The following is a 21,662-nucleotide window of genomic DNA, read 5'->3' as shown; positions in this document are numbered from 1 at the left end:
AATACCATGGGAGAAGCTTGAAGACATGTTAAACCCCTAGAAGCTTTCATGATGCAAGTTTAAGATAGAGTTTTCCTAGCAGCTAAGTCCGAAGAAGCAGAGCACCATCCCACCATCTGGGACCCTATTGTCTACAGAGCGGGATTTCACCAGTGGCAGTCAGATCCCAGGAAAAAGACATCTCAAACAACAACCTGATAAAGCACCAGGACACAAAACGATTCTTCCCCTCTGCCTGGCAGCAGAAATATGCTCAAGGATCAGGGCATTCCTCACAGTAAACACTCCCTATACCTAGGATGGAAAAGTTGTACACTTACTCCTTATAATGCTTCCTTCCAGTTTGTGAAGGATGAGTTCCCCAGACACTCTGTAGATCAACTATCCTGACTGCATAGCCTCCCTCCCCCAGGCTTCACCAGATAATAGTCACAGCTGCTTGAGCTTCTGCAATACAGCTTTATACCAGGTCTCAGTTACGTATGAGTCAACCTTGAGGTTGTGAAGAGGGGCAAGAAAGGTGATCCAAGGATTCACAGTACCAAAGGACAAATAAAAATAAATATACACTAGTATATTTTATTTGTATAGCAAATATAAATAAAATACTCACCAAGGTAGGGACAGCAGGTATAAAGTAACTGCTGATCCACCAAGGGTACAGAGTCCTGGCGAGAAAAGGAAGGTAACGCTGAAAGGACGCAGCAGGAAAGAAACAGTCTTCAGCAAGTCAGAAATCCCATACGTGTGGTCACAGGCAGGTTTCAGAACTGACTTTCCATGAAAACAAAAATAACTGGATTCCAAATCCACAGTAAAATTATGAACTTTGTAATCCAAGTGTTCAGTCCAGCCTTGTAACACACAACGAGCTACTCTACATTTAGTTAGTGTAGCTCAACCTTTGCTTCTGATCACTGTTAAAGCCCAACTGAAAGCTGATGGTTACAGAAGGGAACCAGGACTGTTGCCACAGCTGCCACTCATAGAAGAGAAACCTATCCATGGAGGAGAATAAACGAGGCACATCTGCTGTGCACTACACCTCCACAGGTGTCTTCACTCAGGCTGAATGGAACACCACACTCTGGAGTAGTGTCACCCCAATATTACACAGCACAACCAGAGTTATGGGTGGAAAAGCAACTTCAGATCCCACCCATGCAGGCAGAGTGTATGGCACTTAAAAAAAAAAAAAAAATCAGTTGATCTCTGCATCTTGTCTTTGCCACTGAAGAGAGTCCATAACAGAACTTTCTAATCAGAACAAGATACACATATATCTTAGCAAACTACTGCTCTTTTTTTCAAGGAATGCTATGTATTCTCTTGCGTGTCTGGGAGTTACCTGAAACATCACACACACTATAAAGTCACCTCCTTTTCTGCTTGCTCATACTATTTTCAGTTCAATTACCCTTTATCATGCAACTGGAAAACAGGTGACTACAAGACAGCAACCTTACTCTCATAGTCCATCTTACTATTTCTCTTGAATTCACCATCACTATTACTTATTTCTGGGAAGAGCTACAGTTCTGTCAGCTCACCTTGTACTGCAATCATCAGTAAGTAGGAAAGCAGCATCCAATCCTCCAGCATAACTTTGCACCTACTCTGTAAGCCATTGCAGCAGGTGAGATGGCTCCTGCCTGACAAAAGCCCCAGAGCTGTACAGGCACAGTTTACAATCCAGGATGCAATGCAGTTGAGGCACTTGGACAAACCAGGGCATCGCATCCATTGGCCTCCATATGCTCAATGCAGCTGCACTGAAGCCAAGTTCCTGATAAAATCTTATAATCCTGAGGCCAGGGTAGGTCCACCTTCATCCACATATTCAGAGGACATGCTACTGTACTAACTCACCAAAGCCTGAGCAGATGTCACAGTATCCATCATCAATCCCTCCTGCCTGACATCAGTGGTAAAAAACAACTCTTCAGGGACCGACGGAACCTGAAACAGAAACCCTAGTTACAACCCAAACAGCAGACAGTAACTTACACCATTTCTGATGAAGAGGACAGTATCTCACCAACCTCCCATCCACAAAAAAACTAGTGCTAAGGATCCTCTCTGCCCTAAGGAGAACATTTCCATAAAATTAAAGATTTAGTTTGATCACAATGACATAAGCCACCTTCCTTACCCTCCCCATACAGCATCTTTCTCTTTTTCAACAGGTTCCTGCTAACCAGTTACCTTGCTTCCAACTGAAGGCACAAAAGGAGTTTGGAAGTTCATCACACACCATCCCTTTATGAGACAAAAAATTCCCCAGTAATTCAAAGCTGCCAGCTAGCACTCCATCTCTGTGACAAAAGCTTCCAGTTCTAACAGGAATCAGCTGTCAATTTGCTTATAAGGATGCTGATATTTAAGTACGGAATGTGTTTCAGTGGCAAGCAGAATTCCCATTGGGAGAAAAAAGAACAAAAATGTTGCTTCACACAATCCCACTAAAGGAAAATAATTCTCCATCAGAATACAGAGGATTCTTTGGACTCCACACTAGTGTAAAAAAACCTAACAAAATAAACAAACTACTGTTTTGCAGTGTTTTAATTCATTTCAATACTATCCTCTGTTGAGTTGTGTGCGGCTTTTTCTTCAGGAAAGAGCTGGGTGCACACAGCAGACCCTACCTGAAAAAGCCAACCCAGAACTGCAAGGATCAGCAGCTTGTTCAGGAAACTCATCTCCTTATCTTCAGAAAGGACCATTAACCTGCCATGCAGCAAAAGCAGCAAGAGAGTGTTAGATTTTAGTGGCTCAACTTTCATTAAGGAAAAAAAAATCCCAAACCACTCACTTTCTAATTATACTATTTGTCATCACATGCACATGCCCTACTTGTCTGCCTAAAGAGTGGAAAGCAAGCTCTACTTTTTTGTATATATGCATCTCAGTAACATGCTGGTTTAAGTTTACACTGTAAAAGGCTATGTTAAGTAATTCTCCAGAATGTGCTTCAAATTTTCCTCATGTATATAAGAAACAAAACTGGAGTATTATTTAGGCATAGAAGACCTTGTAGGTTTAATCTTCAAAATTAGTGCTTAGAAATCACAGCTGCAGATGTAGAATGACTGAGTGGGGATTTAAATAATTTTATTTACTTAATGAAAAACAACATATTTAAATCAAATATTAAGGATGTGTTCCCTTTGCAGCCTTATGTAAAACAAGAAGAGCTCATGATTTGCACAGGGAAAAAAAGTACTTTTAACTTTTATAAGAATTTCAAACTAGGGCAAGCATGCATTCTCAAACATCAGGCACCTCATCTAAGCAAGCAAACCTTCAGGGACAAGTTTTTGACAATACCCTTTCCCAGGCTCTTACCTGTATACCCGCAGCAAGAGACAAAATACCTTCCTGTAGTAATCAAGGAAAGGAGCAATATGGTCCACATGGGAAAGGTACTCCACAACCCAAGGAATAGTGAGGATAGAACGTTGATCCCGAATAGATTGTCTCAGAAGCTTCAATACATCCAGTACAGGCAGGGTCTTAATGGACAACAGAAGTTAAAGCAGCAGCTTGAAGTTACCTTTTGATACTTAAAGGAAAACTTTCTATCATGACCTTTCTTTCTAGGATTCCATTTTCTGTACAAGTAGAGGGTAACTTTCTGGCTAATGAAAACATTCCTTTGCACATGAGAGGAGGCAAAAACCACACTATGATGGCAAGCAGAGGTCCCTCTGGGACTTTCAAAAGCAAGGCTATAAGGCTGACTATGTACATGTAGAGTCAAGGTCTAACCCTGCCTCCTGGCATTCAGTATGACACACTGCTAGGAGATGGGTGTGAAACTATCAAAAACCTTCCTGGTAGCTGGATTTTACACTACAAATACAAGTTGTCTTAGCTAGGTCAGAGTTCTGGTATGACAGCCCCAGATTAGCAGAACTAACAGAAGACTGAGTACCTCACCATCGGTAAATTGCTCTCTCTTTTCTAGCTTATACAAACTCTTCTTTCCTTATTCCCGAACACAGAATATGCAGTAGGGGCACAGAACAGTATATCATCATCCCAGGAACCATCGGCTCACTTGAAAAGGGCATAACTATTCATAATTCCCTCTTTAGATTAGAAAACCTGCCTATCAAACAAAAGGCCACATTAGATTTCTTAGAAGAATTTGGCTTCTTACTTGGTTTCTTAATGCTACTGCAGAATCTTGTAAGTCTCTAGTTGGTTGCTCCACGGTGCGATATGGCAAGAAAACAAGAAACCCCAGGAACTTGGCAAGGAGTCGTAGGCTTAACAGGACCACAGCGAAACGCTTCTTTTCATCCTGAAATGAAGAAAAGCAAGCTGGGGCAATGCTATCCTAAATTGACAAAGCAACTACCTACACTAAAGTTCCACTCCCTTCACGTAAAAGGACCACATAGCTTCAGCACTGCTTTTAAAGGTAAGTTTCCAAAATATGTTTTTCAAGCATTTTAAATTGCTTCTGCCTCTACCGCTTCACTTATCACTTTAAGAAATTAATTCAAGAGCTTTCTAAAATGAGCAGCTGCTCAATCACATCGTCATATTAACAACTTCGGAGTCAATGAAAGACCAGACAGCCAATCTCATATTGCCTCCTTTATACCATTACTGCTCTGCAAGTTTTCATGAAACTTTGGCTGCTACTTTGCTAATAGACTATAAACTATGACACCTCTGATAGGTATAGATGAGGGAATAAACATCTGAACAGGCATTGACTACAAATTCATTCTAACTAAAAACTTTCTATGGGGAAAAGTTACAAGGAGCTATTGTAGCTGAGTGCAACAACTGGACTCAGTTATTTCATTGATCTAACACAGGGTACAAACAACCTAAAAAGAGGCTCTCACTTTTCAAACTGTTGTGTATCACCTCGTATGACACAGTTCTATGAAGCACCCTGAAGCATGCAAGTAAATGGCATGGGGCTCAGACATCCATAACCAAGTCGCAAGTTACAGCAAAACCAAATGAAGACGCTCTTGTCCTGCAAATACAGCAGTGGAAGCTCCAAGGCAAATCACAACCAAGCCAGTAATACTCTGGGTACAGGAACAGGTCAGGGAAATTGCAATCCCTGCCAGATGTGTTTGCAAAAAGCAAGCTTACCTGTTCACCCATATCTGCTTCCCCATCGCTGTGCTCATGCTCCACCAGAGTAAGGCCATCCAGTTCGAGTATCTTCAGGCACAGACTGTCCATCAAATGCTGATTGAACTGGTAACTTCAGCAAAAGATGATGATGAGTCAGACTGGGCTGAAAACAGCAGTAAAACCTCAACTAACACACTGCAAAATTTCAAGCTTGTCTTATGAGTTGTATCAAGCATCAGCAGACACCCAATGTAACAGACTGAAGACAAGCAAGCAAGGGATAAGACTAGCACTGGCTGACTCTCTTCTTTTCCACTCAAATTTTTGTACTTTTTCAAACAGATGTTATTTAGCAAGTCCCAGCATACAGATAACAACATGGATCTGCCAAAGCAGGAAGCTGTAAAGTAACTGAACTTAAGATTCAAATCTCCCATAGACCACAACTCCTCCATGGTATGGATTATGAAAAACTCAAACAAGACCATTAACCTGGCTTCATCCTCTAACTCAGCTTCACACACTACCACACAAGAAACACTTGCCCAGCCCAGTGCCTTTGGTATGCAGCACTGCATGCCTTGGCACTAGGAAATGCTGACGGCCTGTGACAAGATATTAATGGTTTTATAGAAAGAAGATTATTACCACATGGTCTAGCCTAATGCAGCACACAACACACAAACACACTCTATGCTCCAGGCACAATCTGCTTATTAACATCACCATGCATGTTGGCCAAGAACACTAAATGCGGTATTATGTATCTTAAAAACATTTCTGATATGCTCTGCCCAGGTTACGCCATGCCCCACGCTCCCTGGGCAACATCCCACTACAAGAGCAACGTGCTGGTGCTCCTCCCCACTCGTCCACACACTTCATCAAGGAAACAACAACCACGGGCAGCTAACCTTCCTGCGCTGAGGATGAAGTCCCTGAAGAACTGCTGGCACCCTGGGAATGAAGGGGGTGGACAAGGTCCTCTGATGCTCTGAGGAACGACAAATCTTTCCTGCAGCCTCTTCAGACGGCTCAGATTATCAGAACCCAGCATATTAAGCACATCCTGGTCTGGGGTGTCTCCCCAGCTTGCGCCGCCACCACCAGTAGGACCTTTACACATCTTCAGGAGACAGAAAGAGTAGTGAGGTGGGAAAGTGGTAATAAGGCATCATTTCACTTCATCTCTCACTCCACATATTCTCCCTTCCTGCCATGGTTTTAGCTGGGATAGTTAATCTTCTTCACTGTAGCTGGTATAGTGCTGTGTTTTAGATTTAGAATGAGAATAATGTTGACACACTGATGGTTTAGTTGTTGCTGAGCAGTGCTTATACTAGCCAAGGACTTTTCCAGCTTCCCATGCTCTGCCGGCTGCACAAGAAGCTGGAAGGGGAGGGGGCATGGCCAAGAAAGCTGATCTGAACAGGCCGCAGGGATATTCCATATCATATCACATCATGCCCAGTATATTATTTGGGGGAGTTGGCCAGGGGAAGCAGCAATCGCGGCTCAGGGACTGGCAACATCAGTCGGCGGGTGGTGAGTGGTTGCATCACTTGTTTTCCCCCCCACCCCCAGGTTTCATTTCTTTCTTTCGTTAGTCTCCTTTTCATTATATCAGCAGCAGCAGCACCACCACCACCATTATTGCTATCACTATTTTAAATATTAAACTGTTCTTATCTCAACCCACGAGTTTTCTTGCTTTTGCTTTTCTGATTGTCTCCCCCATCCTGCTGGGGTGAGTAAGCGAGCAGCTGTGGTGGGGCTAAGTTGCTGACCAGGGCTAAACCATGACACTTCCTCACAAGACACTGTTTTAGGAGTAATCCAAGCATGGCGTCTTCAGGTGGCCTATGTACAGAAGATCTCTTTTCCTCATGCCAAAATATGCTATCCACCTTGGCCCCAAATAGCCTAGAGATCTTGAGAGATGGAATTTCTATCTTCTACATCTAACTCAGGCACATCTAGCAGACTATATCTGGATGTGTAGAGAGAGCACCCATCACTTGCATGGTCTTCATGAACCACTCAGTAGGATCTTTAGCCCAACCTCCAAAGACTGTGATATTGCACTGTTCATTCCCAGACCAAAAATGAATGCCCCCCTCCTCCAAACACACAGATACTACTCAAGACCGGACTCGCTCTAGTAAGTCTGTATCTTAGCCCAAAGCTGCACACAGTACTCCAGATGTAACCTAACCAATGCTGGGTAAAGGGAAAAGGTTACTGCATACAGCTACATCAAATTCAGGATAGTTTTAATGAGTGAGATCATACTAAAAAGCAACACTTATCTATGTATATCAAGAGAACAAAATTATAGGTCCATTTATTCTAAACTGAGCATCCTCTCCTCCCAAAAGGACATCTTGTGACACTTCCCAACCTTAAAATTATCAGGCCTCAACACAAATCCTCAGTCTAGGTTCTTTTCTGCATGAGTATCATAATTTCACACATGATTCCACAAATCACTTTCTGGTCAGAGACATTGGCTTCATTGAAGACTCCTAGTTATCATCTTTGGTAACCCTTGTGAAACCCTGCAGTCTTCATTAAGAAGGCACAGATATAAAGGAGAAATACAGTACCTAGGACTAATTAAATCCTGTTGATGCAAAGTCCATCTCACCTCTTTCCCACAATCTCCCTGAACACACACATTAGACAGGACATTGATGCAAATGCAGACTGGACACCAGAGGAGTTTTCAGCATTCTAACAGCCTGCAACTTCCTGGCAACATGTGTGGGCTAATACTCAAGGGAGGAGGCTTGCGTCTGTGTTGCTATCCAAAACAAACGCACTGATAAGCCAGCCATTTATAGAGAACGCAGTGAATATCTATACTCCAATCAGAAGCATCTTTTCTTTCTTCATTCCTTCAGTTACAGTGAAGTCAAATGACGCTTGAAACTCGCCAAAAAAACCCAAAACCAACCCTGTAAATTACCACAGCAATGCTATATTAAAAAAAGGCTGTTGCAGTGTTACACAGAACCAGAGACTCTCTGCAGGTAGTACACTCATGTTGCTAATGAACATAACCAGGAACCTCCACATTTGATACATGTCAAAATACATTCTTAATATTTCTAAAAATTATAACTGTTCTAAATTAGAAGGTCAAAAAGTAAATAACCATGAAGAATGAATTCTTATAGCTCACAATGTGCTCAGTGTGCCTTATCCCCGATTTACAGCATTCATCAGTAATTTATCACTAATTTGTAGTTCTAGAAAAGGAAGGAAATTCCCATCCTGGAGACTTGGCTCTCCCAAAAAAAGTTTCAATAGGAAAATCTCAAAGAAACTTGCAAGACACAGTTTGTTTTCTCAGGCCAAGGAAGGATCAGAACAGCTTTGATGTATATCCTCATGAAAAAAAACAAGTCATTTACCTGGATAAGCTGTTTCTGAAAGAGCCTGGCAAAATGGCTGTGGTTGCAGGTTGCAGATAGGTGAGCCATCATGGCCCTGTGAAGGAAAACACCACAAAATACTGACTGGATCTCTGGTACAAAAAAGTGTTTTATCCTCAAACTATACCAAAGCATAAAATAACTGCATTTAAGAAAGCGATCTCCAAAGGTCACTGCAAAAAGGAACATCTTTAAAACCAGGTTTCCGAAGCACTGAGCCCCATCTGCTGACCATGGAAACAAAACTTCTCCCTAAGCACCTGCAGACCAAGTACAGCTCTAGTGATAAAAAGACTCTCTTCCTTTCCTGCAATAATGCCATTATTTAGGAAGAAAATTAACTCATTCAGCTCCCACTCTCCCCTGTGCAGAGCAGCGAGTTGAGCATTCACACATATGTAAGTGATATACATCAATAGCAGTACTTCTGATGCCCAAAGGAAAACTTCTCAGCTTAAGTCTCAGCCTTGTTTCACTCCTGTGGTGAAAAGTCACCTTCATACATGTAATTTGAGTAGGCTGGTAGTTAAGACTGACACAGAAACCCACAAGGCAACCACTTTCAAAACCATAATAGTTCCTTTACATATAGCCTATTCTGATAAAGCAATAAATGAATAAAACAGTTTGCTTTCCACAGAAAGGCCACGGTTGTCTTGTTTTCAGAGCCAATACACTAGAACCCCCTGAAATAATTAGACAAGCTTCTGAACATGTAACACACTTCTCCACTCTTAAGAGGGGTGAGACATTGGAAACATGAAATGCACACGCAAGTATATATAATGACAATGTTCAAATCACAACACACAGGTTGTGAGAGTGGCTCTTTGTGATTATGAACAGGGAAAGAGATATACCAAGACTGATCAAATCAGGCCCTTGCCACTTATCGCTTGTTTCTTTAAGATAACAGTTGGTACTTCTAAATACAGAAGCAAGTTTACATGGACAGTATCTTCCAAGAAGCACAGCTCCCCACAGATTAGTGCAGAAGACTGTTAGGAAGAACGTGGCACTTCGAATGCCAAGTCTAGCATGCCGCACCAGCAATTCAGCTACATTAAAGAGCTAGCTGAAGTTGCATAAGACTCCTACCTGATCTTGTTGCCCAGAACTCTTTCAAAGTCCCAGCCAGTTTTTTCATGGTTATCCTCCCATTCACGCAGCAGTTCATAAAAGATATCCCTGTGAATCAAGATATTTATGGGTATCAATTCCTACTCTTCAAAATTTGATGTAACAACAACTCTATCGCTCCTAAGTTTCCCCAGCAACAATCTAACTCAGATTAAATAACTCAAGCCTCTAGCATTCAGATACCTTTGCAAAACTCATTAATGTTAGTGGCACTTCAGCGAGTTTCCATTTTCCATGTCTTTGACAGCAAGCTCTTAAGCTTGTTATGCCCAAGCTCTGACGGAATGACCAAAACACCCATTACCAGACATACTGAAGACTGAGAGGCAGGAAAGAATAAGCCACATGAAATAATACCTATGAGGAGAGAAAAAAGGACCAAGACAACTTGCCATTCTCCCCTCACCCTGTTGCTGCAAGCATGGAGGGAGGTGGCAGGAAGAATAAAAGCATACCAGATTTATATGCAGAAGCAATCCAGTAGGGTGACACACTGTACTGGCATTTACCAGAAGCCTCAATAACTCCTGAAGTATTAGGCTGTTCTTCTCTAAAGACATTAAGCATTTAGCTCCTGCAGTCAATATGGACAAAGACTTTTTTTTTTTTAATTAGAATGAAAATCTCAAGATTTTTCTACAGCACGTAGCATACATGAGACATTCTTAATATCTTTTGTTCACAATCATGGAAAGATTATACCCTGTGCACTATACAGTAACAGTAGAAGAAACTTACCTTTGTTTCTTAAATATGTGAAACGCTCTGTCACTGGGAAAGTTAGAGCGATTGTCAGTTTCTGGCTGGAAAGAAACAGATTGTACAGAGCATGGCAGCAGGAGAGACACCTGTTAAAAATATAAAGGCAGCCATTAGACTAATGTAAGTCTCTAATTTATCCAACAATCTGAGACCTAGAAAAAGCAGGGAAAAGATGTGATGAGGAAACCAAGTATCACTAGTTGAGTTGTTCAGACTGCAGCCAGTTCCCAGCTACTAACTGCTAGTAAACACTAACAGTTGTACAACATACATTACACTACAGAGGTATAATCACCCAGTGTTACGAGTGGAAGCGTCTCACCTCTCTAAAAAATCTCTGCACAACAGACTGCAACCAGTATTGGTACAGTGTGGAAAGAACAGTCTGCAAACAGCCTGAGTGTAGCTTCAATATAGGGCTCCAGAAAATGTAGGATATTGACTAGCAATTCCTGTATTATTCTTTCTCCTGTGCAAAAGCCTATGTCTTCAAGTAACAAGAGACCTTTATTTACAGCTTTTGACATGCCCTAGTCTAAGAATGTACACTGTACTTTCTTTGCCAAGAACAAATTCATTTTTAAAAGATGGATGAAACAAGATACAAAATATATTAAGGCAGGCCTTCCTACCATCCAGCGTTAGCTCTCTAACTCAGATGATTAGATCAGGAAACCAGTTTTCACAGGCCACATTGTCTCCTCTGAAGCTTCATTTGCCTAAAAGGAGTCTGTAGCTATGAAACAAATCCACTTGCAAACTACCTTCTTATCCTGCATCAAACTGATCATTCTTCTGGGATCCATGTTTATTAGATGAGAATCTCAGAAGCAAAACCTGACCATGTCAAAGTTGCTGGCTGAGGTCAGGGCCTGGAGCACAATGTAAGGCTAGCCAGTGGTGATTCACAGCTAACAAAATTCGGACCTAGCAATTCACTTACCCTGGCCTAGCAATTCACTTACCCGCAGACAAGAAAGAAAAAAAAGTAGCTTTTAGACACTTGCCAAAGACAACATGACAAGACACTCAAAGTAGAAGGAATGAGATTTAACATCAAAGCCATCAGAAATAAAAGAGCAACCGCACAAAGGTATGAAACAACGTCAGTTGAGGTCTGCTGATTTTTACCTTGGCTGTGCTGCCTTCATAAGCCTGCCTGAGCCTCTCATGCAAGATGGGAGAAAAAGATGCAATCCGTTCATTTTCAGCCAAGAGCTTCAGTGTCCCCTTTTCTAAACGGGAAATAATTCTGCCAAAACGACATGCATAAAACCCACAGACAAACATAAACAACACATGATCAGACCTAAAGAAATGCTTATGCTCAATTTTATGAGGCTACCACGCAAAGAGTTCTAAGCCCCAGGCACCCAGCGTCAAATCCTACTGACATCTGTAGGCCCATTTTTTATTGCTCTCATCTCATGACTTTCCCATTCCTGCATAACCACACTGACGTTCAGTAGACAGATCAGCACAAGGAAAATTCACAGACAACCTAATCCAGGCCAAGTTGTATGTTCTGAGGGAAAATTAACAACTCCATGCCTGTAAGTGGTAAAGCTCTAAAATCCAAGCACACTTGTTTCATGTCACACACATCGGCAGACACAAGCAAAGAAAAAAAAAATTCAACTCACTCATACTGATAATCCAAGACTTGAACAGCAAAATAAACGCAATTGTGCACACTTCGGAAATGCTGTCTCCCTGACGCATCTAAGGGAAAAAAAGAAACATGAGACAACAGCACCTATCACAATTTATAAACTAGAAGACCAATAATTAGCTCTCAAGCAAAGAAGGAACTGTCATATTCAAAATAGTCTTCCAGACAGGTACCCAGTTTCCAGAAGTTCCCAATCCCTGCCACCTGAATAGATAAACCCTTCCATCGCTATCCTTCCTATACTAAAGGCAACTGTATTGTTTAATGCTGTATGGGAAAGAAAAGATTCCTTCTCAACATTCTGGCCAACAGTAAGCAGATCCAGGACAAAAAGTAGACCAACTGCAACGAGTCATCAGCTGCTGTACCCATAGCTGGAGTCTTTGTATTCCTGATCTTGGCCATAAGAATCAATGAGTGGCAAAACAAAGGTCAATCAAATAGGAGCATCCATGGTGGGGGGTGTGGGGTGTCTCATCTTAAATCCACTCTTTCGGTTTTTATATCCATATCAAAGTACTAACAGCATCAAGCTTACATCCGAATTTGCCAAAAAACAAATCCAACAATTCCGTATCTATACGGATGGACCCTACATACTTGTAATCCAACCTTAAATTTAAGAAACACATAGATCAACAGCACTCCTGAGTTGCAAGGACTGATGGAGGAGAGACTTTAGCGTATACATCCTTCTCTCTGAAAGTCAGTGTTAGCAAGCAGCTACAGCAAATCTCACACAATAGCAGAAAACTAGATTCAAAGAGTATCTAGCAACCCTGCTCTATCATATTGCGGAAGCACTTCCCATACATGCATGGTTTTTGTCAGCATCTCAGTTGAGTCCCACAGTGGTAATAAGGCACTTTTATGGAATTTAAGACTAACTGTCCAAGCTAAAGGCAACTACTCTATATCACATTATCATTCCATGGAAGTAACATTCTTTCCACTCAATACTATTGTTTACCTTTACTTGTTTCATTGACTTCAAGGTCACTATCCCCATCTTCCTCAGTAGAAGTGCCTTTAGATGTCAACAGCTGCAGAACAAAAAAGAGCTCCAGAAAAATATTTGGTACCAGGTTTTCTGGAAGAGAGGAAATGAGATACTAAAAATGGGTATTTGGTATCGACCTGCTTTAATAAACAAAGCTAAAAGATGGATAACAGTTCTATGGCACAGTCAGCAAAGAAATCCCTCCCCACACAGGCACAGTGTAAATCAATATGGGAATTACAGGAAAGACATGTTCAGGAAGGGTTTGGTTTCAGATAGGACCGTACAACTTCAGCCTACCACAGCTCAGAGTCCTGCACCAGGTTCAACTCCTTCCCTAAACTTTTACCTAGTGTCCTTTTATTTTAATAACTGTGTTGGCTTACTTTATTGTTCAAGATGTTATTTGTTTGTACACTGTAACTGTCCCACAACTTTCACTTCTCATCTACCTCCCCCTCACAAGACACATGCAAGTTCAAAGCTCAAAGAAAGGTCAGTCTCACATCTTCTGGGCCTTCACCTGCAATACATGATGAATAGAGCTGTGCCAGACACTCCAGCTGTTTCTTGCAGGAAACCTTAGAGGGATTCGCACAGGTCACCAGATGGCTTTCAGCAGGAAGGCTAGCACTGCGAGTGTAGCTGGGCTTAGTAGGAGTGCCAGGATCAAGAGATATCCCTGCAGGAGAAGATGCCTGGTGCAGCAATTTGCATCTGAAATTCAAGAACAGTAACACACCATGTGACTGAAGATGAAACACAGCAGCCATGCATCCATAAGAGGTCTTTCCCTTGCAGTCCAGCATGAAGAAATTCCTGGAATAACTAACCGCGTCATTTACACTCTCTAAAGCTGCTTTTAGCATGACTGTAATTTAACTCATCATTCTCTTAATAAGAATGGATCTTGGGGCTAACAATCAAAAGAATCACATTCAAATTCCAACTCTGCTAAAACAGCATGGCACTTTGAATTATCTAACTAACCTATGTCATTCCTTCTCATCTAAACTGATTTTTGTTAAGGACACAGATCAGGTCCTTAATAAAACAAAACCAAAAACATGCCCAAAACTTCTGCAGGTAAAATTTCTGACAGCTAGGTGCTTTACAAAAATCCATGAAAATAAGGTTCATATCCATACCTTCAGATATATTTGTAAGTTAACAACACCCTGAGAAGTTCCAATACCACTAAGTGGAAAGGCAATGCAACAACTGATTAAATCCCATACCGGCAAGTTAAACGACAAAAGGAACAAGCTACTTTAATTGCTGGATTCTAAACCAACCATGATCACTTAGTTAAATATAGAGATATTGTAAAAAAAAAAAAAAAAAAAAAACAAAAAACAAAACACCCAGTAACAGCAATATCAAATGATTGTTAAAGTTCCCAGTGGAACATCCACACCTGGCACATCGCACCACCTCTTACCACATTGTCTCAAAAGTAAAAATCTTTAAAAGTCACTTTAAAGGCTGTGGGGAAGACAAAAACGTTTTTAACTGCAGCAAAGAACTTTTTCTATTGGCCTATTTCTAGCAGAACTGCTGTGATGAAGAACAAATTAGTCCCAAATGGGAGTAGAAAGGTTATTTAATAACATCTCCCTTGCAACAAACATAAGCACCTGATTGACTGAACTGAAGAAAATTATTTATTAAGCACTCTGTTGGAGTTTTACCTTGGCAGGTTTACAACGTGGTTAGACTCCGTTTCACTTCTGCCTCAGTGTTGTCATCTACCTCAGCACGAATTTCACCTTTTGCCCTTGCTCAAAGTGTCCCAGTTGGCTGGGAGCTGCGTTAGTTTTGTACCTCACTTCACCACTACTGAGGGCACAACAGCAGCTCCCAGCTCTGAATGCCAAGCACTGCCCATTTCAAGCATGATGGGTCAGATGAGATCACCTCATGGGCAAGATCTGGCCCACATACTGCTATTTCACCTACTTTATTTTATATAGATTAGTGGGACATTTCAGGTAGAATTCAGACTGGAACAGATACTTCACAGAAGTGCACAGAGGCAGGTTTGAATCCTGAGCAGTTCTGTTGCAGGCCCAGTACAAAGAGTAATTCATGAGGCTCTACTGGGTCTGTTTCAGCCAGTTCTCGACCCACTGAAGTGAATGGCAAGGTTTAGCAAGAAAAGAATTCCACCCACATGTCCTGAGGAGTTTCCCCAAGAACAAAATCTGCTCAGAACAGCAACAGTTCTGTCAGCAATTATAAACAATAGTTTCTCTACCACTGTCTTTTGCCTTTTTTCTGAAGTATCAATCTTCAGACCAACAGCAGTATCATGTTACAGACGATGAAAGTCACATAGTAACTTAACAGTAGAGACAAAATTAGAAGCTAGAATTCACCTCATCTCACAGAACACACAATTTTCAATAGATAACTGCAGTAGTAACTTTTAAAACAGAATCTCACGCTACTCATGTCCTGTATTCTCTGACCGCAAGCTTGTGTTAGTCTGCCTACTTTGCAAAATCATTAACATTTTCCCCACATTTGCATCATGAACTCATTTTCTTCAAACCAGACTACACCTTCCATCACAAGCTCAATCTTCCAACACAGCCCAGTTACCCCAGCTCTAACCCACTTGTTTCACCTATGCAATCTAAGGAAAGCCATGCAGGAGACAGCTATGCGTACAAGCCCATAAAGAGGCAATCTTATGAAAGCAGCGAGGACTGACTTCTGAAGACAAAGTGAGGGTCGTTGTTCCAGAGTTAGCACACCTCTAAAATGACAAACACAAGCTAGCTGCACTAATATCCTAGTCTGATACCAGAGTCACACCTGGGTTTAGGCAAATTATAGTTTAAGATCACCAATATCTGTTTGGGATATTCTGGTCATTTCTACTCTGATATTGGTACCACCTGAAGACAAGAAAATTAAGAATCAGTACAAGCCTTTCACCACCCTGCTCAGACTGTACCGTTCTTTCTTCAGCATCTCTCTCTCCTCTTGAAGGCTGTTGCTTATCACAGACGTAAGGTTTCCTTCCTGGACAGTAGTAAAGGTCTCAAGGTTTGACCCAGATGAAAACCGTGCAGCTGGAGAATGGCTGACAGGTGTAGAAGTGAAGCACATCTTTGGTTTTGAGAGGGGGCGCTCAGCACTTACAGGAGTTGGGTTGATTCGCCTTGATGGTTTGCTTTTGCTGAAAAAGTGAGAAGCGATTCCACTGAAACAAAGCTAAACGACAACAACAAAAGATTAGGTCTCAAGACAGAAATGCATGCAACCCTTCCAGAAGAACCTAATGCTAAAATAAAATGGCTATGGAGTCAGGATACTGAATTTCTAAGCTGTACACATAGTTGCTGACTTTAGTCTTGTCATTGAATAAAACGTCACAGAGCTACAGACTGCTAAAAACGCCTGCTGACCCTCGCTGCAAAATTAATTATCAATCATCAAGCCATACAAGAGATAACACAGTGCCACAAAACTTTTCCAAACATTTCTAATCTGAGAGGACAAGATACGCCTCATTTTAGTAAGAAACTAATTCAGCCGCAGTTTTAACACAACCATGAGAAAAAAAAAGGAAAAACAGAAACAACAAACCAGTAAGAGTCCAGGCTCCTGAGTTACCATAGGCCCTTTAAGTTCAGGGAAACCCATCCTTCATGCACTAACTACCTAGATTTGTCCTTCAGGAAGAGGCTCTGTAATGCAGCAAGAGACATACTAGAAATGAGATACAGGAACATAAAGCATTACACTTCTCAAGGAAATGCCGGTTGCTACACATCAATTGCTATGGTGTTCCCAAAATCACTATAACGTTGGCTTCCAAACACTCCATGTCCTCTTTCCTCACTCTTTTTCCTAGTTGGGCATAGTGCAATTGAGGAAGAGATACTTATTGTCTATGCTGGAAATACATCTATCTCCCTTGGCCACAGCATCATCTACACCCAGCATCTGGATCTGCTGTACAGATCCCCAGACCTATCAATTCTCAGCTGGAATTTTGCATGTCCAACTAGGAAGTCCCTCTTTCAGAGACCAGTGCCTGATACACGGAGCAAATAGGCTGACACAAAAGCCTTATATTTGGTAATGAGGATTTTGAAGAGCAAAATCTCAAAGGGAAAGAGAAATGGACTGAGGCAACCACAACACAAGCAGCTGTCCAGAAGCTAAGCCAAAGTCACCAGGTAGACCAAAGAGAATACAGGCGTCAGCTAGCTATTTTGTCCATGATCATATGGCACAAACAAAGCTGCACGCTAACATCTGTTACCAGAAGCCACACAACCTCAATCCAAAAGCTTTTTTGCTAGCATCAGTAAAGCTGAGGAGCCTTCCAGGACTGCTCTTCACTAGCAATGGCTACTGTGTTAAATGAGAAAGGTGGAGAGCCATGGTAACGCTGACTTGTTAGAACATGCCAGGGCAAAGAGGTGCTCAGCTTTGTATTGGTTGGTCTGTGCACTGGTAAGCTGCAGGCCACACCACAAGCGAGAGCTTAAAGAGGAGTCTTGGGTGAGTTCACAGAGTGGGAACCTGACTACCCACTGAAGCAATACTCCCCTACATGGCAAGTGTAACACAGCAGTTCTGACCAAGGAGCCCAGAAGCCAGCCCCCAGGTTTATTGCAGCATCTTCTGTATCTGGACGTGCACAACAGGATGAGCTAGTCAAGGAACAGTAACCTGCAGCACAATCCCAGTGAGGCAGCAAGGCAGACTTGCTCTTACTTTGTCCAGCCACAGGCAGCACCCATGGGTGGAAACTCCTCCAGGTTGTTAAGATTTAGCTGACTGGGTGGAGATCTGGCAGACACAAGAGGCACTTCGCTCCGCTTCCTTCTCCCTCCGCTCCACGATACACCATCATTCTTTCCATCTTCCTCTTCAGCAAGGGAACGTCCCAGATCCCGAGCTACCTGCCGGCCAGAGGCACTGACTGAGCTGTTGCCTTTCCTTCGGCCTCGTCTCGCTGGCAGGGCTTCAGGTGTGGCTGTAAGGAAGCTCCCTAAGCTGGCCTTCTGGGATGACCGCTTCTCACCGTGGTTAAGCACAGGGCTGTAGCCAAAGCTCGGGCTGCTGCTGGAGACCATGCTAGGGAAGTCACCACAAGGGCTAGACAGGTTTGACCCAGAAAAGGAAGAGGAGCTGCTAGATGCTGCAGCAGGAGAAAAGCTGGTATCTGTGGTGCTGGTGGTCCTTTGGGAAAAGAGCTGCACTCGGCTGCTAGTTGCATGGCCTGCCCTCCTTTCCGATCCTGTCCTTTGGCTCCCATGGGCCTTGGAATTAGGAGTTTTAGCAGGAGTAGAAGGTCCATTAGTCAGGACCTGGCTGGTCTGCTCCCTTAAAAAATTTAGCAGAAAAGGCACAAAGTCTTTCTGAAGCAAACTAAGAGGTACCAGCTTGTCATGGATATGGTTCTCCTACAAGGAAAGAGGACAAAGCATTAATATAGAAGTGCCACCTGATTCTTTCTTTCCACATGCCCAGACTCATGTAAATAGTAACTGTGGGATTACAATACACAAGAAAAAACACCACCACTTGTCAAAGCAGGTCACTGAAATTCAAGTGACCTTAGCACTGGTTGTAGATCTGAAACTGAGCCTCCACACAAGCCATTCTGGCAGAACTTTTCAGATGGAGTTATTCACTTTGGTCTCCAACTGGGAAACAGCAGAACTGTTCCATGGAAACATGAGTAATACTTACTGAAGCTATGGCCAGGGAGAACTTGGAGCAACTGACACCCCTAAGTCCAACATTTCAAAGGCATTGATACTGAAGCAGCTAATTCTAATAGAAAATCTGAAACCTGCAACTTCTCAGTCCCTTGTTTGCCTATGAATGTCACCTGCTTCCACAGAGGGGTGCTCTAACCACAACTGTTTAAGTCCTGCCCTGCCAAATACAAGACCAAAGCTGCTCTTCCACTTCAATTAAATAATTTTGCTCCCTTGAGACCTCACAGAGGTCTAAACAGAGACCGTGCAACTTCAAAGTACATGAAGTTTATACTTAAGAAACTTTAAAAAAAGCACGCCACAGACTCCACACATTTAAAGTCTAAACAGGTGGTAGCAATCTTACGAGGGTAAACATAGACAAAAAAGAAGTCATGTTGAATACGTAACTCTAAGCTTTGTACACTGGGTAAAATTTCTTTTGTTCCTAACACTGCACCAAGTTTCTGTTTCCTCTCACTGGGATTCAGCAACATATACAACAGCAACAGAAGCAGCTCTCACAGGCAGCAACTGATTCCTTACTGATATTAAAATCATTACACACATATACTGTTCATTCACACCTCCACTAAAACAAAAGTCAAGAGAGCAAATGTTACTTCTGAAGGACTTCTTTTAGATGAAAAGAGGCAGTGAAAGCACGGCCATGACTGGACTCCTACAATCCTCAGCACCGATGCTGAATTTCATATGTGAAAGCTAAGACCAACCCAGCTCAAGTCTCCGACACAGCCCAGATAACAAGCCCAGCAGCCACAGCTCACTGCTTTAGTATTCTTTAACACTCAGTGAAAAAACACAGGTCAGAACACAAACCCTGTAAGGTGTCAGGAGACCTAGATTCCTACTAGCTCTAGCCCAGGACTGCCATGAAAGCTGGAGCAAGATGTAGCCTACCATTTTCTCAGGTGACCCCACCCCGGTTTAGCATAGGGGCACAAAGACAAGATTACAGGCTGTACTATGCTCAGGGTCTGAGCTGTGCTTTTCAGAGCACAACCTGCTTTCACTCATCTTCCTCTGCACAAGTTAACGGAGGTTTGATTCCTCCGCAGCCAGACAATGGCAACCCATCAGCAGTTGCCAGCTGCAAGCCTCCCACTTGCCTTCTCACACTGAAGCAACTGAGCTGCTCCCAGCAGCTAACGGCAGTTAGCAATTCCCTTGCAAGGGCTAAGTTTTTGGTCAGTAAACGGAGCCTCTGCACCCTTCACCCATGCAGCGCTAGCTGAGCTGCCGGTGCCTCAAACTTCATAACCTCCACAGGTCCGCTTCTGCACGTCACAGTTTAGGGAACACCAGACAACATAAAATGCTGGTCACTTCTTCCCACACAAGTTTAGGATGACAGCGATACTTGACTAACTCACGTGGGTGACAGCAGCAAGCTTTGATTTTGATTAATACTGGGTAATGTGTTCTGAGGGGCTCGGGCAGAAAATGCTTTAAATACAAACTGTTTCTCTATCAGTGAAATACAAACGCTTATAGTCTGACTATATTACAAACGCTGTTATTACCACAGGAACCCAAATTCTCCAGCCATATCCCGTTACAAAACTCAGCCAACTCAAACGCAGCGAGAACGCACTCCCAGCCCTCAAAGATCCTCCTCAACGTACAGGCGGGATGCAGCGGCGCTTGCACCGAGCCCCGCACCGAGCCCCGCGGACCACCGAGCCGCGCCCTGCGGGGCCGGACCCAAGGCCGGGGCGCCGGACGCCGCTGCGGGCAGCTTCATCCCTCTCTCGCCGTTACTCTCCCCGCAAAGCTGCGGGAGGTGTCACCCTCTCCTGTCACCGCATCTCCTCAGGACACCAGCCGCCCTCACCTCCGCTCTCCGCTGGCAGACGAAAGCCGGGCGACCGAGGCGCCGCCTTCGCGCCACGCTCCCCGCACCAGCCGCCGCCGGGCCCCCGCCGCTGTCACCGCCCGCCGGCCCAGGCGGCGCTGAGCTCCGGCCGGCTTCAGCCCCGCGGATTCTCACGGTTTCCACACGGCCGGGCAGCCCCCGGCAGCAGCTCCCCGCCGGCGGCCTCGCCTTCCCGCCGCTCTGCTCAGAGCCCGCCCGCAGCGGAGGCGGCGCCGCCGGCCTTTACTGAGGGAGCTCGGCCCCAGCTCCGCACCGGGGTCCCAGTTTGACCCAGGCAGGCTTCGCCCCGCACAGCGGCTGCCCTCAGCGTCGGGGCGCGCAAACTTTCCCGCAGGGCCCGGCGGGGGAAGCCGGGGGGTGGGGGGCGCGGCGGCAGGGCCCGGCCCCACCGCAGCCGCGGCGCTGCCGGAGGTAGAACGAGCAGAGCGACCCGCCGCGCGTTACCTCAGCTGGGCGGCGACCGGGACCGTACCGGATCCACCGCACCACGGCACTGACCGCCACCTCCTCCTGCAGCAGCAGCTCCAAAACAGCCGCCATTCCCGGCCCGCTGCCGCTGCCGAGCACGCGCACAACCCGCGGCGGGGGCGGGAAGGCGCCGGCTGTGGGCGGGCGAGCACGCCACGCGTGGCCGGGTGGGCACAGTAGTGTGTGTCCCAAACACTCCCCTCCCGCGGGGGCGGAGCGGCGGGGCGGGGCGGCAGCGGGGATTCCCGCCGGGGAGGCGGGCTGAGGCGGAGCCGGTGCGGGCCGGACCGGGCCGGCCCGGGCGCGGGGCTGGGCCCGGGCCCCCTCCCCATGTCAACACGCGGGGCACGGGGCGCCTGCGCCAGCCCCTGCGCGTCTTTTCCTCTCATGCGCGGTATTTGCTTCCCCAGCAAAGCTCGGGGCCTGGCCTAGCGGCGGCGGCGCCCGC

At 44.3% G+C, this 21,662-nt stretch overlaps 1 protein-coding gene across 2 annotated transcripts in view; it reads right to left on the bottom strand.

Moving 5' to 3' along the window:
- CDAN1 (codanin 1) overlaps positions 1 to 21,603 on the bottom strand; it is a 33,740-nt gene extending 12,137 nt beyond the window's left edge. The window contains exons 1-17 of one of the 2 annotated variants that reach the window (XM_064462436.1): positions 21,191 to 21,346; positions 17,858 to 18,549; positions 16,083 to 16,307; positions 13,644 to 13,837; positions 13,091 to 13,210; positions 12,092 to 12,170; positions 11,580 to 11,700; positions 10,425 to 10,534; positions 9,645 to 9,734; positions 8,526 to 8,601; positions 6,024 to 6,235; positions 5,125 to 5,239; positions 4,166 to 4,309; positions 3,349 to 3,515; positions 2,649 to 2,730; positions 1,870 to 1,959; positions 614 to 668 (exon numbers count right to left, since the gene is read on the bottom strand). In XM_064462436.1, coding sequence (XP_064318506.1) covers positions 614 to 668; positions 1,870 to 1,959; positions 2,649 to 2,730; positions 3,349 to 3,515; positions 4,166 to 4,309; positions 5,125 to 5,239; positions 6,024 to 6,235; positions 8,526 to 8,601; positions 9,645 to 9,734; positions 10,425 to 10,534; positions 11,580 to 11,700; positions 12,092 to 12,170; positions 13,091 to 13,210; positions 13,644 to 13,837; positions 16,083 to 16,307; positions 17,858 to 18,549; positions 21,191 to 21,286 — 2,668 coding nt within the window. In that variant the 5' untranslated portion in view covers positions 21,287 to 21,346. Of the gene's footprint in view, positions 1 to 613; positions 669 to 1,869; positions 1,960 to 2,648; positions 2,731 to 3,348; positions 3,516 to 4,165; positions 4,310 to 5,124; positions 5,240 to 6,023; positions 6,236 to 8,525; positions 8,602 to 9,644; positions 9,735 to 10,424; positions 10,535 to 11,579; positions 11,701 to 12,091; positions 12,171 to 13,090; positions 13,211 to 13,643; positions 13,838 to 16,082; positions 16,308 to 17,857; positions 18,550 to 21,190 lie in introns of both variants that reach the window. The other variant, XM_064462437.1, reaches the window with a different exon arrangement.
- Between the last annotated feature and the right edge of the window lie 59 nt (positions 21,604 to 21,662).

Source organism: Phalacrocorax carbo, chromosome 10 (genome assembly GCF_963921805.1).
Source record: "Phalacrocorax carbo chromosome 10, bPhaCar2.1, whole genome shotgun sequence".
Classification (NCBI taxonomy): domain Eukaryota; kingdom Metazoa; phylum Chordata; class Aves; order Suliformes; family Phalacrocoracidae; genus Phalacrocorax; species Phalacrocorax carbo.
The sequence above is the reverse complement of the archived record's forward strand: the minus strand, read 5'-3'. Positions and strand labels throughout refer to the sequence as shown.